At 36.0% G+C, this 17,226-nt stretch overlaps 1 protein-coding gene across 5 annotated transcripts in view; it reads right to left on the bottom strand.

Annotated features, from left to right (window-relative positions):
- Window positions 1-17,226, bottom strand: part of PLXDC2 (plexin domain containing 2) — a 390,269-nt gene that overhangs the window by 172,122 nt on the left and 200,921 nt on the right. For all 5 annotated transcript variants that reach the window (XM_074324846.1, XM_074324845.1, XM_074324844.1 and 2 more), the window contains one exon: window positions 9,873-9,942. In XM_074324846.1, coding sequence (XP_074180947.1) covers window positions 9,873-9,942 — 70 coding nt within the window. The remainder of the gene's footprint in view (window positions 1-9,872; window positions 9,943-17,226) is intronic.

Raw genomic sequence — 17,226 nt, 5'->3', positions numbered from 1 at the left:
CTTCTCTGAAGCTAACTGCTCTGACTTGATTTTGCAAGGAGTGACTGTAAATGCTCATTTCAGGAACGAATTATCTGAATGAGGTGGTTGTGACAGATACTGTCTTGCTGAATCCTACTCTTGAAGGGAAAAAAAAAAAAGCCTTCTCCTCTATGCCCCCTTTGAGATCTTATCCACACAGCACATGGTTATAATATTAATCCGAACAAGGTGAGAGGAGACCGTCAATCTATGTTTCTCATTGGGGAAATACTGACAAGAATATGCAGAACTCCCTTGAAAAATAACAACATAAAAAAGAATAGGGGAGAGGGGATAAGCCATATTATAGCATAGAGAGAATAGATGTGGGGAAAAGTTAACATAAGACATCAGGCACAAACTGTCTTTCAATGCTGCCAATCCACACACACACACACACACACACACATGAAAAGAGCAAGTACCTGTCCCCAATGACAAATTCTGGAAGTCAGGCACAAAACAGAGGTGACATTGAGCCTTCCAAGAACAATCCTGTGCACGTGGCCTAAATCTTGACGTGTCAATCAAATATTACAAAGAAGTAATTAGATCAGCTATCGAGGGATGAGTAAAGACTTTTTTTCTTTTCCTTTTATGGTTCATAGGCAGCTGTAGTCGAATTTCTGCCTAAAACCTCTCATTGCTTTCTCTAAGTGTAAGGAGAAAGCTTTTTATAAGTTCATTTTTACTACCAAGTGTCCGTTGAGCAGATGGTACATAAAGGTGCTGTGTTTCTTAAAATGTGTTTTTTCCCCAAGCAAGCATAACACACATAAGAATCACCTGGGGAACTTTTAAAAATCACATTCTCGAGTCCTGTTGCCAGAAGGTCTAATTGAACAGGAGTGGTGGTGCCCAGAGGTGCTTGGGGCTGGGGCTTTAGTCTACACTGTCCACATCAGTTTTCCCATCTCTCAAATAAAATAATAACTAATTTAAAGTACAAAACTTACACACATCTTGAAATGTGAAACGTTAGAAAATTTTGCTATTTTTATTAAAATGAAACAGACCCTAGGAGAAAACACTGTGCAGGCTTCAACACTCTTTACTACAGTCATCTTAACCCTGACCTCATCTTCCAGCCGAGTTGCTGACCTGTGTCCCCCCCACAAACGCCCTCCCCGCCGAAATTCTACACCAGCCAGTGTAGGTCTGTGCAGAACAGATTTCCACATTTTTAAAAAGAGACATTCCAGGTAACTCTGAGGCAGAGCCTATTATTCATTCTTACCTTTTATCAGTTCAGTGGCAGCCACCTGCTAAGCAGGATATATTGAAAAATACTATTGCAGTTTAGTTGATGAAAATGAGGTTTTTTAAAAACAACAACAACAAACAAACAATTGAATAGCAGCTTCCCCCTAGCCCCCAAGAGGTGAGAGACTGGTACTAAGGTGCAAGCTGCAGGAGAAATGCTGGAGGATCAACCATTGCACAAACACCATTGCCTCTAGAAGAAAAAGAAATGCATGCTTTTGCCTTAGACCAGACAGGTGTGCCATCTACCTGTGTATAGAAAAAGCAAGTGATTTGTATAGTCTGTATGTATGTAGAAGAGACAGTTATTTATTGCACAAGGAATACACTGAAGTGAGGAAGCCACTTGGACAATATTAAAAGGCACAGATTTCTCACTAGAGATATTTTTACAGATGCAGAGCTAATGTAATTCCTTGCCAGTACCACCGCCTTCGTGAGCACCTTCAATAGCTGGTCCTGAGATCCTGCATTCTACATGTTCTTGACCGAACACTATACTGAGGTATCCGCGGCTGTCCCATCAGGTCATCTTCCCTCTGCCCAACAGTGTGTTTGCTGACAGCGGCCAGCAGCTGTCCATTATCCGACATAACTGTTCTTTCTGAGGAATCCTGTGGTCTGGAGTTCGTCCCTTCTGACCTACGTCCATCCCTGACTCTACGCCTTCACTGATAGGCAGCCATGTACCCAGCTTCCTCAGGGTGGCTCCGTTACTCAGAATGACTGATCAGTCACCTAAAGAGATGACCGCTTATCAAAGAAAAAAACATTTATTTAGAGCTGAGCTCAAAGACTAAAACTTCATAAACAGTAAACTCATAAATGGTAAATTTTATCCTATGTATATTTTAACCACAATTAAAACATATATTAGAAGTTTTCACTCTATCATTTAGTTGTTGTTGTGTTTTTTTTTTGCCAAACTTAATTGTTCGAAATTCTCTTAATTTTGTGTTTTTGTAGGTTAATCTACAAGTGCTGTGGATTTTCTCTACAAGCTATTAGCTAAAAGGATGCTTTGTTTTTTAAGTAGCTGTGGAAATTGACAATAAACCAATTAAAGGCAATTTTCCCCATCTTTTTTGCCTTCAGCAGAACCTTCTTATTTGAACAATAATTCAAGCAGATTAAATGAAAATCTCTCTGCAGTCTTTGGGCTAGTCAGATCAACAAAGTAATCTAAACCCACCATAATCCCATTGGAAATACCCAACAAAACTTTTAGAACTACTATTTTTTAGTACTGTTGTCTCAGCTCCAGAACTGTATCAGTTGAAGTGAGAATATAATTTTGAGCTGTTTTTACATTATACTTACTGGCTTTTAGTGGATTATTAAAAAAAGAAGAAAAAATTGGGAAAAGATCCTAAAAATAAAGGTAGCATTGAAATAATAGGTACACATAAGGATATCTGTCTCCTAATTCAAAGGTAAAACATCACACATAAATTTAACTAAACAAATATTTAATTTGCATTTGGGGTGGGTCTTTAATACATTCTCAAACTGGATTATTGGCAATTAAGTGAGTCTCAAGTCTATGAAAGGCAGCTTGGATGCCACTGGGGGAATGTCCATCCTGTATCCCCACCATCAGTTTACCCATAACTAACTTTATGCTTTGATGACTTGTTCTTAAAGATCTTGTTATACAGACAAGAAGCAAATGATATACGTGGTCTGCTGATTATAATAATGCCTGTTACCCAGCTTTAAACATTGATACCAGAATTAGAGAGAAACATTTCAAAACTCTTCTGCCATGTGTTTGTTACAAAGTTGCTAAGACTTTTGGGTAGTCACAGATTCACAGAATGTCCATCCTGGGGGCTTTTTAGAAGAGAATTTGCACTGCACTTAAGGGATGACAGATACATCCATGCTAATAAAGAAGACATCCCAAGTCCTCTCCAGGCCAATATACCTCCCAGTCATGACTGGACGAGCCAGCGTGTAATAGGAGCAGTTAGAGGTCATGCCGAGTTAAGTCTCTAAACACCCCGTGAGGCATGGCTAATCCTATCAAACACACAAACAAACAAACAAGCAAAACCACAGACAAACTGCTTTAACAAGCAAGCCCAATTTTAGAGAGAAAGTATTTTGAAAAGGAATAAAAGAGAAAACTTACATATACAAAGTACAGTAATAATAATATATGCTATTTCTGTAGTATTTTCTATGAAATACATCATTAACATATATTAGTTAATTTAATCTTGACAAAAATCCCTATGACCTACATTCTTTTATTGTGCTATTTTACAGATCAGGAAACTGAGGCAAGAGAGATTAAGGAATTTGCTGAAGATCATACAGAGGTGACTGGCTTGACTTACGAACCACACATTCTGACTCAAGAGTGCATTTATCTTAACTTAGATGCCAGATTGCTTCTCCAAGAAAATGAATTTCAGTTGCTGGCTTCAGCAAGAATTGAGGGAGCTCTTTTGAATTCATTCCTAAAATGACCAGGATCTGAAGTCAGCTCTGCATTGCTTAGTGTTTTTCTTTTCCCCCCTTCTTTTCAAGGATGGGACCACTAGTGTTAGAGCATCTGCTGTATGGTATTACTTTATCAATTAAACAGAGTCACCTAGACTCCCTTTGTATTCAACTGGGTGATGTATTTGAGCATCTGTGTAATACTGTTATTTATCTGAATTACTGATGCAGTGACTAAGGAAGAATGCAAGCAAAATACGTGTTGCCAGTGTTTTAAATAAAGCCTGGATCCAGAAGAGTATAAATGGCACCTTCTACAGACAAATGTTCATTCCTAAGTGAATGTCCAAGCACTAGCGACAAGTAGATTTATGACAATGGAATAGGATAAGCCTGGAAAATCTACTTTGTACCCAGACCTCATCTCTGCTGATCAACCTTCCCCGATTCCCCAATCATGACTTATCCGTCATACACCAATGGTCCTCTCTCTTTTGTTTGCGTATAATTGTCCTCTTTCGTTCTACCCATATTTCTGCCTCTAGCATTTTTCTGGCTTTTCCTATTGACTCAAGTAGGGTTGCTGGGTGGCCCCTCTCTGGGCCTCTTTCTGCTTCAGCCACACTTCACCCCCATCCACAAGGAGGCGGTGCTAGTGAAATATGACATGTTGATACAGAATAGAAACAAAAGGTCATGTGAATATGTAATTCATAAAGCCACTGGGAAAATACATTTTGGCATATCTGCTGAATCTGCTGCTGGATGTTGGGCACTAGAGTAAATTACCAAGGAGCACTTCTAAGACGAGCTGTCCAGTTTTCAGAAGTAAATCACAGAGAATTATTTAGCTACCACAAGGCAGACATCACAGAATTTATCTTTCTGTCCAGGAATCCTTGTGGCTGTGTTTATTAACTTTAAATTAGTGAACCCAATTGGAATGGGTTTACTTTTGTCCAGCATCTATCTCCTCAGGGCCTTCCCTTCATACATCAGATTGCCAGACACCCATAATCTCTGCTCTCTGTTCATAATAATAGAAAAAAGACAAAAATACCTCCATTCACTTTTTTTTTTTTTTTACCAGATTCAGAAAGTTAATGGATGCATCAAGTTCTGTTACTTGAGGTTATAGACTCGAAAAACGATGGGGTTGGTATTTATAAATTGATCATCATGAGTAATAACTACCTCTCCACTGCTCTTTAAAAACTTTTTATAACTGTTATGAATCAAGTCCCTCTAAAAAGCATGAAGTGTTATTTGGAACTACAATTAAAATATTGCTATTTGAAAGTGAGAACGAACAAAAAGCTGAAACATTTGATAATATACTTCCTGAAAACCCAACCAAAATAAAAGGCACTACTTTTGAACTCCTCTTATTGCGGGAAAAATGATTTTGACCAGATATAGGAAATTAGTCTAAATTTGAATTGAATATACCAAATTAGAATTGAATATACAGAGTAATGGCTGTTTTTACTTAGGGAAACTAGTGGACTAGGACACAGGGTAAGATGGGAAATTTACTTTTTACTTTTGTTTGTTTGACTTTTTAAAATATCATATATTAATTTTTCAGATATTAAAAATTGATTACTTAATGAACATTGTATATTTACTTTATTAATTATCATTTATTAAATATGATGTGGCAAACAAAATTAAACAGATTTAAAATTCTAAACAGTTTTCTTATTCAATCTGCAACTAGAAATTTGTGGAGAAAGGAAGGGAGAGCAAATCCTTCATATAATCAAGGAAAACAATTCATGGTCATCATTATTTTTTTAATTCATGTCATCTTTGATTTTTAATTTCATGTACAACTGCCTGCAATTCCATACGATACTTTAGTCAGCATACATCTACATACTTAAATTTTGGGGCCAGAATTATCTGGATGACTTCAACTCTTCTTTTCACCATTATGTAAATCAGTACTAACCTCCCCACCCCACCCTTTTTTATCATCATAGTTATATATACCCACAATGGACTCATGAAAAAATATTACTAGTGATGGTCGCAAGAGTTAAAAATCAAATCCTCAAACTTAATTCTACTTCTTGAAGCATTTAAAAGACAGCCCTAGCAGTCCAATAATAAAAAATAACCAGTATATTCATATATACCGAAAAATAAAAGGCAGTGTGATATGCAAACAATATGACTTATTGGTGCCATTAACAGAAATAATTTTATGAAATGCACCAATCATTCATTTTTTAATGCATGAAATATTTGTATTCTGGAGTATCTTTTAAATAGAAAGATAAACTCATGCGTTCAGATTCTGCTACTAGTGAACCAGAAAATAAGATGGTATTTCCAATTCGTTCTGTGTATTATTTGAGCGGATGATTGAAGCTTTTGAAAATTAAAATGCTTAATAAGAAAAGATTCATTTTTTCAGTTCATAAATAAATGACCAGACATCTGTATTTTTAAATTACTTTTTGTTTTGAAATTGTGTTGATCCTAGCAATAACACAAGATATTATCTTTAAGTTCATTTAAGGTTTAAATAAATTTGTGCTATGTGGAGAGAGAGAGAGAGAGAGAGAGAGAGAGAGAGAGAGAGATTATAAGGGAGGTATGGGAAATGGGAAAACATTGAGGTAGAAATGAGGAGAATTGTAGTTTAAAATATCCACTTTAACCTTTCACTGTTTTTTCCCCAAATCCAATGTAGAAACAAGTTCAAGAAGAATTTGTAGATCGTCAAGAATATCTCTTGATAGGTTCACAGAAACCTATGTGTTCCTACTTAAACTCCCAGTTCCCAATCTATTTGGAACAGCCTGCAGTAAACTTTATTTAACCTAACTGTGGTCTATTTTTCTTCCAAGCCTTTCACGGTTAGTAACTTTTTAAGATTTGTAATGTGATGAGCATTTGTTAGGTAAGTCTATCTGCTGATAACACCTAGGCAATCACAGAAGAGACCCATCAAACGTGTGTGGTTCAGAAGTGCTCTTTTAAAGTGTTAGCTTTATTCACTGAGTCCTAATGGATCCTTTAGGCTGGAAACCTTTGCAACCATAGAGATTAAACAAGTCAAATGATGTGTCTTGCCCTGCCTCCCTCGCTCCTTTTCCATTGCACCCATCCTAGTTCAGACACTATAAACCATGCAGAAGAACTGAAAAACCTGCTGCTAACTGCTCCCTTTGCCTTCATCCCCTCACCTTACCCTGCTCCCCACTGCCAAATCTGTTCTTTTCTCAAAGAAACCCAATGCTTGCTGGGCATTATCCAAATTTCTAACGTTCAAAGTATTTCTCATTACTCTTCCCACTAGGCTCTTAGTCCAATGCTCCACTCCAAATAAACACATTTACTTGATGGACCTCCAAATATGCTCGATATGGGCTCAGCACTACCACGTAGCTCAGCACCCCCTTGTCTGGAATGTCCCTTCCCTATCCACCTCTTTTCAACCTGACTCTTGGCCTAAAATTCCATGAAAGCCAATGTCCAATGTTATCTTTTTCACAAACCTGTACTTGATTGGTCCAACAAAAGTGACTTCCTCTTCGGGCAACCGTCCACTCCTTAGCACTTAACGTCGGCATTCTTTTACCACTTAGCCATAAACCCCTTTCTCTTCTTAGATTCTAAGCTTCTGACCAGAAGTCATAGTTTATTTTTTTCTACATACGTTGAAGAATCATGTACTGTGCCTTTTACATAGTAGGGGCTCAATCATGATTGATTGAATGAATCATCATTGAAAGTGCAGACACGCTATTTATGTAGCTGAATACTTTTATAGGAGATTCTGGTTTCCTTTTGAAGAAACCCAGGTCCACAACTATAGTAGCTTGCCTATGGCTCTCTAAACAAGGTATGCCTTTATATGCAAGTCCCATGCTAGCGTATTTTAAGTAACAGAAAAAAAGTTTCTTTACATTAGTGTTTTCTTCAGAGAAGATAGAGATCATTCAAGACACCAGATTTTCAGGATCTTTTCAAAGGAAAATGGGACTTTGAGCAATAAAGATGACGTAGCCATCTGTTTGGGTTTTTTTCCTACCAACTTGGCTAATGGAAATCTTACTCCACATTGGCTGAATCACTGACATGAGATTCAAGACAAAGCAATTTGAGAAGTTGAAAGTGCAAAGCTGTCTATATTTTTAACACTGTGTGTATAGGTTCTGAACAAATGTGATTAATCATTCACTTTAAAATTCACTGGAACACTGGTAACCTAAAGGTCAGAAAATATGACTAATGTCCATATTATACGATGACAACATTTATATCATACTTTAAAGATGTGAGAGAACATGATGTAATTCATGGCTTATAGGAGCAATCTTTTAATTTTACCTTTCTCCTTTTCATTCAATCTTTCAACATATTAATTAAATGCCTATTAAATGCTTGGCACCATAGAAGCACAGAAATACATGGTGAGTTCAAAAAGACAGCCTTTCTGTGAATTTTACTTATATGTAGTCCTTCTTTGTACATAAAATTAGTACTTTTAGAACTGCAGCCTTTGGTTTTCCCTAAAACTAGCTCTTCTGCTTGAGTCTGTAATTTTTGTTCACAGCATCATTTTTCTCCCTGGGATTGAAGCCACAGAATCACCAAGGCTCTCAATATTTGTCACATAAACTATTGCAATATTCTTCCAATTTTATGTACGAACTCCAGCCTTTTTTATATGGTAAGGCATTACACAAATGTCTTGATTCATCTTCATAAAGTTTACTACTTACCTAACGACTGATGACTCAAATTCCCCCTTGAGGCATTAGATAAAATACCACAACCTGCTTTTTTCTTCTAAATATGCCATTTTTTTGGTAAACATACCCCTAGTTTCACTCAAACTCATTTAATTACTATCCCAAACTTACCCCACCTATTTCTTCTTCTGCATTTTTCTTGCTATTCCTCCCTGTCATGTTCTTTGTCCCCTACACAACCACAACAATTGTGACGGACTTCAAGAAATACCTTAAACAATAATTTCTCTAGAAAGTCTTAAAGGATCATCACAGATGTTGGAGCTTTATCATCCCTGAAAAATCCATATTTCATCATTTGTATTTTCTAAGGAACTCCCTACATTCTACTTCACCTTGCCCAATAGTCCACTAGTCTATACATCCCTAAAGCAGAGGTAGCTTTATTTATCATTGCTTGCAGTAGGTGCTCAAAAACTTTCATTTGGTCATGGATATTTCTGATTATTGATCTTTTTCTGAATTCTATATATCTGTGACGTTTTATATTAAAATGTGGCAAGAGTGATCAACATGGTTTCCACACCGTCCAAAAGACCAATAATAAAACCTGGCGAGGGGAAAGGACTCCGGCCCATGCTTCAGGCATGGGTGCTCCACAGCCTTTTCATCACATCTGTGGATTTCTTTCAATTTGCTCCTTTATTTACTCCTCCATTTTTATGTTTTTCTCTCATGCTTATACTTCTCTATACTAGGCCTGAAGGGATAGTCTCTGGTATTTTGCTTATCTCTGTCAGTAACACTCAAAGGTTAAAATATTTCTGACTTCTGGGAAAAACTATAAGGACTGATAATTGCCTTTCTAGGGAACTGCTAATCTCTAAACTAACCTCCAGAGTTTGTGGAGAAAAACAGAATGAAAAGAATTCAAATGAATTTCAGTGTTTATTTTTAAAACTCTCAAATGAATAGTCCGTCAACACAGGTGGCATTCAAGGAAAAACCAAACAATTAAAGCTAATATACTTGTGGTTGTGTATGCGTGTGTATGTATATTTATATCTATCAACTATATACATTAAAAGAAAATAAAAATACTTCAATGGTTTCCTTAGGGATGTTTTCTTTCCAGTTCTAGTCCCATTCGTGTAGTCTTACTATACTTTCAAAAATGAATTAAAACTCAGGAGGAAAGCAGAGGTGGTGAATCTAAGCTAAAAATTAATATAACTACATTTTTTTTCCTGCTGAAAAGTTTTTCCTATAGCTATACTACTCTTTATTAGGTTTTATTTATACCCACAACTTTGTGATAGAATACAATGGTTTTCCCAGTAAATGTCCCTCTTGAAATATGGAGTAAATTAAAAATAATGACTATAGTGAAACTGTAGATTATTTAGGGTGAATGGGTAGAAAACCACTTACCCCCTGTTGCCACAGTGATTTCACGTAGAAAATGGCCATAAAATGGAAAATCGAAGGACAGATTCACTCTCTGCAAGGAACAACAACCAGAAAAGAAAATCAATAATGTGCATAATAGTAAATGTAATATGAAGTAACTTCCACTTACAAAAATGATACTTCTATTTTACACCATCATCATAGTTGCCTCTTAAAACTGGAATCTGGGATGATAATAAAGGGTATTTTTTTCTGGTAATTAAATGTTTGAAGTATGTGAAAAGAATAAAGTTGGGCTATTACAGTCTGTTGGTCTGTTCTTTGCTTCCAGAGGGAATCTGGAAGTTTCAAGTCTGAATCAAATATTCTCTCTGGCATCACCACTGCCTGTTAGATATCCACTGAAAGTCGGTTCAGTCATCACCATGAGCAATATGTTCTGGGGTTCTTTGTAGTTTGATTAGTCTTCTCCACAACAGTAGATATGTTATCTGTCAAGTTTCATTGAACAAAAATCAAAAGATTTTCTTTGACACAATTATGTATTCAATTTTTTTTCTGTATATCCTATAGTTGAAAGGCAGTTTCATGGAACAAGATATCTTGCACCTACAGATCTAGACCTGCAGATATTTTCAGTTTTTAGATGCAGTGAGTTCTCCAGATTCAGTATATTATGGCCACCTTTAAAGTATAGTCGAAGAATAAAAAATGCTTGTTACTGGAGAGCTACTTTAGTATAGAGAAAACGTAGGGAAGCTTAAGAATAAAGTTGATAAATTTTGCTCCTCTTTTTTCTAAAAAGGGGCCTGAAGCTTGAATTTTACATATATAATTTATTGTTACATAGTATATATAATATATATCATATTATATGCTTTATATATAATATATAATATTTATATAGTAAAGTAACAAAAACAAAACAGCAAAGCAAAACAAAGAAACAAAAATCCTAGATTTTTTTGTATGTTTGAGATAATATGAACCAGATACTATTAGACGAGAAACAAGAAAAACAATGAGTTATGACAAAGATGATCCACTGAAATAAAAGAATCCAGAGGGAAATTAATTAGTTGGTTTGGAGCCCAATAGCATTACAAACTACCAATAGTAAAAGGCTATTGTGTTAAAATTCAACAATTTCTATATTTTATCTCTCTCAAGGCACACATCTTAAAAAAAGAGAGAAGTATATTTAGATTGAATTTAGTTCTTTCCAATTTTGCAAATGATTGCTTTTTTATGTCCATCAGAGATTTCCAATAAATTATTTGGCATGGCATTAATCATTCAAAATTCACAGTGACTTTCAATTAGGTTTTCTTTCCTTTTTAATGAAAGCTGCATCTTCACACCGGGTTTATCATCATTTTAATTTTTTGCTGACTAATGGGAACAACAAAACCCATTTTCATAGGACTAACTAAAATGAGTGATTGCTACTAACCCTAAAATAAAAGCTTCAATGGAAAAATCATATATCTTTAAGAAAGTGTCAGAAACAATTTTTTAAAGGCAATCGTTGTAGTATATTGTTCTCCATCATTCTAATTTATTTCCATGCTCATGAGCAAATTGGTAAAATTTACAAACCTTTGGCATTCTCACTTCTACAACCGGAGTCTGGTTTAAATATCTATCCATGACAAACTCTATCAGTTACTACCAAGGATGAGCCAGAGGAATATGACATTAGTTTCTCAACCACTGCAAGTATTTCAATAGTTTTAGAATAAGATACAGATACACAAATATATAAATTAAAGACTTTCAAAAAATAAAATAAGTTCTTAAAGAAAATTTGTTACTACATCATCTTAAAAAGCAATCAATGCATGAAATGATCCCCTGTTTAAATGACCTCTTTGCCTTAGTTATTATCACCATGACTACTTCACACTGATAAGAAATAACAATACCAATTTAATAGGATGCTAGCTTCTCAGCAGTTGGGAAATTTCTCTCCAGGCACTACTGAAACCCTTTCCCGAGTGTAGGTCACTATTATTGCAGTAACTTCCTCATAGGTGTCCTGGCTCCTACAATTCATTCTCCATCCTATCTAGCATATCGCTTCCCTACTTCAAATCATTCAGTCTCGAATCCCACAGTCCTTGGCATTAATGCCAAAATAGTGAAATGCATTCTAAGGCCCACCAGTAATAGCTCATGCTACCTCTCAATTTTCCCTTCACCGCCTCTGCTCCAGCCAACCATCTAGAATATCTTTTAGTTTACACCCGCACCCTTAATCCTTGGCTCTGGTAAAAGGATTTTACCTTTTACCAAAAGGATTTTACCAGAGCCAAGGATTACCGCCAGAGTCTGATGTCTCTTCTGACGGCTATTGTCTCTCAACCTTGGTCAGTCATGGCTTCCATATTCTTTCAGCCGTGGCTGAGTTTGAGTTACCTCAAACACCAACCCTGACATAAGGACTTAGAGGCAGACAGTTTTTCAGGAAGGTGATCCTAGGACCCATTTGCTAAAGGAAGCAGCAGAAGTGAGATAAGGAAAAGAGAAACACCAGCAATAGGTACGTTATTGGGTATATTACCACTAGAGCCAGGTCTCCCCTTGGAGATTCTCTGAGAAAGAGCAGGGAAAACATGGCTGAGAATCATTTCACTGGACAGCAGGAGATTGGAACCATATCCATCAACTCCCATCCCCTCCTGATTGAAGTTTGCTCCTGAAGGTGGTTAACTACCCTAATCCATCAGACTACTCTTGTTTGTACTGTCGGCCAGAAAGAAGAGATACAGGACTTGAGCTAGAAAGTTGCTAGTGTGTTAGAAACTGCCTCCCACAGCCTCCCACTCAGGGAGGCAGAGGGATACGGGGCAAAGCACCGACAGGTCCAGCCGAGTGTCACCTCCTCAGAGAGTCGTACCTTGCTTCTCAGTTGAAGTTATGTCTTCCTACTGCATCTCACCTAGCGTTCTCTACATATACACGTACACATAAAACAACTGCCTAAGGTTCATATTCTAACTGCTTCGAAGCAAAACTGACTCAGCAAAGGGTACTTAGATATGGCCTTCTGTGGGAAACTGGAATTCGAATCCAGGTTTGATTCACAGCAAAGGCAGTGCTCTTAATTGCTGAGATATTAAACACAAAATGATAAGAAAAGTCACACTTAAAGGCAAAGTTTTAAAAATTATTATTATCCCTTTTTAAAATTAAATTTATAAAGGTGACAATGGCTAGTAAAATTACATAGGTTTCAAGTGTATAGTTCTGTAACACGTCATCTATATATCACATTGTGTGCTCACCACCCAGAGTCAGTTCTCCTTCCATCACCATATATTTAACCCCTTTACCCTTGTCTATATCCATTTTTAAAACGCACATATACACAGACACACAAAAAATACTAAATCATAAACAGAAACACTCAAATTTCAAAGTGCTTTGAAGCTAAATGGTTATATATTCAACATAATTACCTTTGGGTAATTGGATCATTATTCTATCTCAGTATGGTATATAAAATAGGCATTGGTGGAGCTGAAGGAAAGTTTTATTTGTTCATTCATTCATCCAGTCAATTATTTATTCAACACTTTATATATGCCAGACACTAACTCAGAGACTGAGGATAAAACAGTACATAAGCCCCACCCAGTTCCTTCCTTCAAGGAATTCACAAAGTGGTACAGGACAGGGTCAAAGAAGGACAGGCAAGGGCAGAGTAAAGAGCAGGAGAAGATGGCAAAACCAGAGGAGATGGCACTGACTCTTTCAAAGGTACTACAGAAGTTAGCCAGATGAGACCTGAGGGCAGGGGAGCGGAAGGGATGGGTCAAAACATACGTAGAAAATGACACTGGAAGGACTCTGTGATTCATTGGAAATAAGGGTTGGGAGTGAAGGAGGGTGATGCAGAATAAGGGACAGGTTTCTAGCTGTGTGACTGTTACACCACACAGCCACCAACTGAAATGATGAATATGGGAATTTATTTTGGTTAGGTGTGAGAAGACTTGCTGTGGCACTAATTAGTTAGGCTTCCTTTATCTACATAATAAAAATAATTAAAAATGACCCAAAAATGTATATATCACAACTCTTCTACAACCAGAAAGGCTAAGAGAATCTTGCATATTGTCACAATAAAGCAAATGTAAAGAAAAAGAAACACAATATTGAGACTATTGTATAATACTGTACCTTGAACATTATCCTGTCTTGAATTTCATCCCTTAAGAAATACCTAATGTAAAAGGGAAAAGGGTTCAAGAAAATTGTCATGTGAAGTCACAATAAATTAATTAAGAGTCTGGGCAAAATACCAAATAAAAGATTAGAAATGAAATTTTAAAGAGCATAAGTGGCATAAATAATATCAACTGAATTTATTGCTTCCTTACACTCTGGAAAGGAGTTAACTATTTGAAAGGAAAAGTATGATACTTTTGAGACAAGCAAAGAAAGTACCACTTCTTAATATGGGGGGAGGATACATTTATGAAACATTCTCTGAAGAGTTTGTAGAAGTATGTTTATAGATTCCAGGCTGTCAAGTGTAAATGTACAACAAGTACAGCCAATATATGACTGTGACCTTCAAAACTGCCTCAAGGGCGGCTGGTTAGCTCAATTGCTTAGAGCACAGTGCTCATAACACCAAGGTCGCCGGTTCAATTCCCACATGGGCCAGTGAGCTGTGCTCTCCACAAATAGATTGAAAAAAACTAACAAACAAACAACCTGCATCAAGCTCTCCCCACAACATGCTCCATGAAATTATAAGTAGCAGACATTCAGTTCTGTCCAAAATGTCCATGGAGACATTTGGTCCACACCAAACAGTCTTGATAACTGGTCCTGTCAAAAACGTCCACACTTAGAAAATGGCCCTGGGTTCAAACAGCCCCTAACATTTATGCATACTTTTGGTTTACAAGATTAATATATAAAAAAATACTATCATGTTTTATTTGTCCAATAATTGTATTGTGGCTGTACTGGCTATAATAACCCTTCTTGCCTCAGCAACCTACCTGGTCATGACACATGGGTTAGGTAGATGGCACATGGGTTGGCATGGACCAAATGTCTCTGTGGATGTTTTGTGGATATTTTGGAAAGGCCCAAATGTCTTTCAAGGGAAATTATTGTTGGGAACAGACTATCAGTCTCAATCAGAGTCATGCTCCTAGATTTCTAAGTGTAGCCACATCGCTTACATATTTTTCTTATGCCTATTGCTATTTGTTTTCTGACTAATTATTATGATCTCTTCTAATTCTTTTTTAATAATACAAGAATTATAATCCTAAATACGCACTGTTCCAGTTTAACTTGTTTGCTTGTCTCTCAGTGGTATTACAAAGATAAATGAATTATTCAATGCCTGTAAAACCTTGAAGACAGAAACCTCTTATGAAGAGTTAAGAATCTGGAGTGATCACTTTTACAGTCCTCAAAACCATTTTTTAAAAACATCATTAATAAAAACTGCTGTTGTTTTAAGGGAGCGTCCTATTTACAGTAATAAAGCTACATGTTTCTGGTTCCCCCAAGTCTTTATTTCATCTTTATAAGGTATAATCCTGCTGAAAGCAGCATGTGGGAAGAAAACTGGTAAAAACTAAACTTTAAATAATCGCGGGTGTTATGAGTTCATGAGAACAAAGGGTCTAAAGAGTATAGGAAGTATCCATTTATTCAAGACTAAATCAATGGATTAATTATTAATTTCTATACATATTGTAACATTGTTTTTAATCATTCAAATAATTTTATGTTTATTGTGAAGCTTTCTGATAGGTGGGATAGTATTATTATTATTAATAGTAGTAATAGTAAAGTGATATCTGTGGGTTTTTTTCAAAAAGTAGATTAAATAAATCTTAAGTCAAATTATTTTCAGTTTATTTATATATGCCAGGTATTACTTTTGATAGGAATTATAAAATTTGAGAAAAATTACATTTTGTTTTACTTAAATGGTTATTTCGAGTGATACTTCTAGGGTAGTGCTAGGGTATTTGTGGCTTTCATCTGAAATAGCTGAATAAATGATCTGATTTTCAGCAAGATTTATATCTCAAACAAAAATGATTAAATGATCATTTTTATTAGATTATTTTTTATAGATAACTGAATAAATTTAATTTCTTAATTGGGACGGGGTGTATTCTTCCAGGATGCGCATAACAATTGATTGACTTTCTTGAAACTGAATAAGGTCCAAGTAAAGTACATTCACCTACAAGTGCTTAGAAGAGATTATTGAGGTCTTACTCCTCTAACTAACCGTGAGACACACATTTTACAATCTTTTAATGGAACTAGATGGAAAATTATTTTTAAATTTTCAATGGTCGTTTCCTAATTTTTAAATGATACTGCATGGTTTTGGAGTCAGAGAGACTAGAAATTACATCCGGCTTTGGTACTTAGAAGCTGTGTGGTTTTATCAATCATTTAACCTCTTTAAGCCACAGATTGCTCACTGGTTAAGTCAAGACACTTCTTTAAAAGTTATCATAAGAACCAAATAACCAAATAACATCTGGACCTTCATAAGCAGTGAGTCAATGATGGTTAACATTATATCATGTACACAAAGGTCTCTAGCATGGCGATAGTTCCTTAAAACTAGTTTCCTAAACAAAAATAGCTCCTGTGTGATTCCTATTAAATAACCGGAAATGATTTGCTATAGGATGTCTCTAATACCAGTGCAGGCAAATTACTTCTCTCATGGACTCATATTGTAATAAGATGTTATGCTTCTGAGTAATGTTATGATGCTCTTGTTTTTGTTACATTGAAATAATGATAACTATTGTGTAGGAGAATAGAATTAGCATTTAATATATCAGCATTATGCTAAGTGTTTTGCCTGTGTTTAGCAAGTATGAATGTTAAAATTAGGTGAGAAACAGGGTACCGTATAGTGACAAAAATATCTTGCAAAAAAGATACTTGATAATTACGAAAGGAAAAACAGTAACTTTACAGTGAAGAAACAAAATCTGGCAGACATCAACCGTAAGCAGGCGATCAAAGTTCACATCACCAGTGACAAGACATACTGACATCATGTACCTCCTGATATGATACACCATGAAGGACAAAATACCATTGCTGTGGCATTTGTGTCAAAATCACAGACCTGCTTTATTCATGAAGAAACAAAGGTTTGAAGACAAATCCCAAATCAGGGAGATTGTACGAAAAAAACACAACAAAACAAAAAACAACAAACAACAACAACAACAACAACAACTGACCAGTACTGTCCGAAAGTGTCAAGTTCATGAAAGACAGAGAGAGAGAGAGAGACTGAGGAAGTGCCAGGGATTGAAGGAGATCGGGAGATTAAGCTAATAAATGCAATGTCGGCAGT

The sequence above is a fragment of the Rhinolophus sinicus genome, linkage group LG02, assembly GCF_036562045.2.
Source record: "Rhinolophus sinicus isolate RSC01 linkage group LG02, ASM3656204v1, whole genome shotgun sequence".
Lineage (NCBI taxonomy): Eukaryota > Metazoa > Chordata > Mammalia > Chiroptera > Rhinolophidae > Rhinolophus > Rhinolophus sinicus.
Note: the sequence above shows the minus strand (reverse complement) of the source record. Positions and strands in the feature narration are given on the sequence as shown.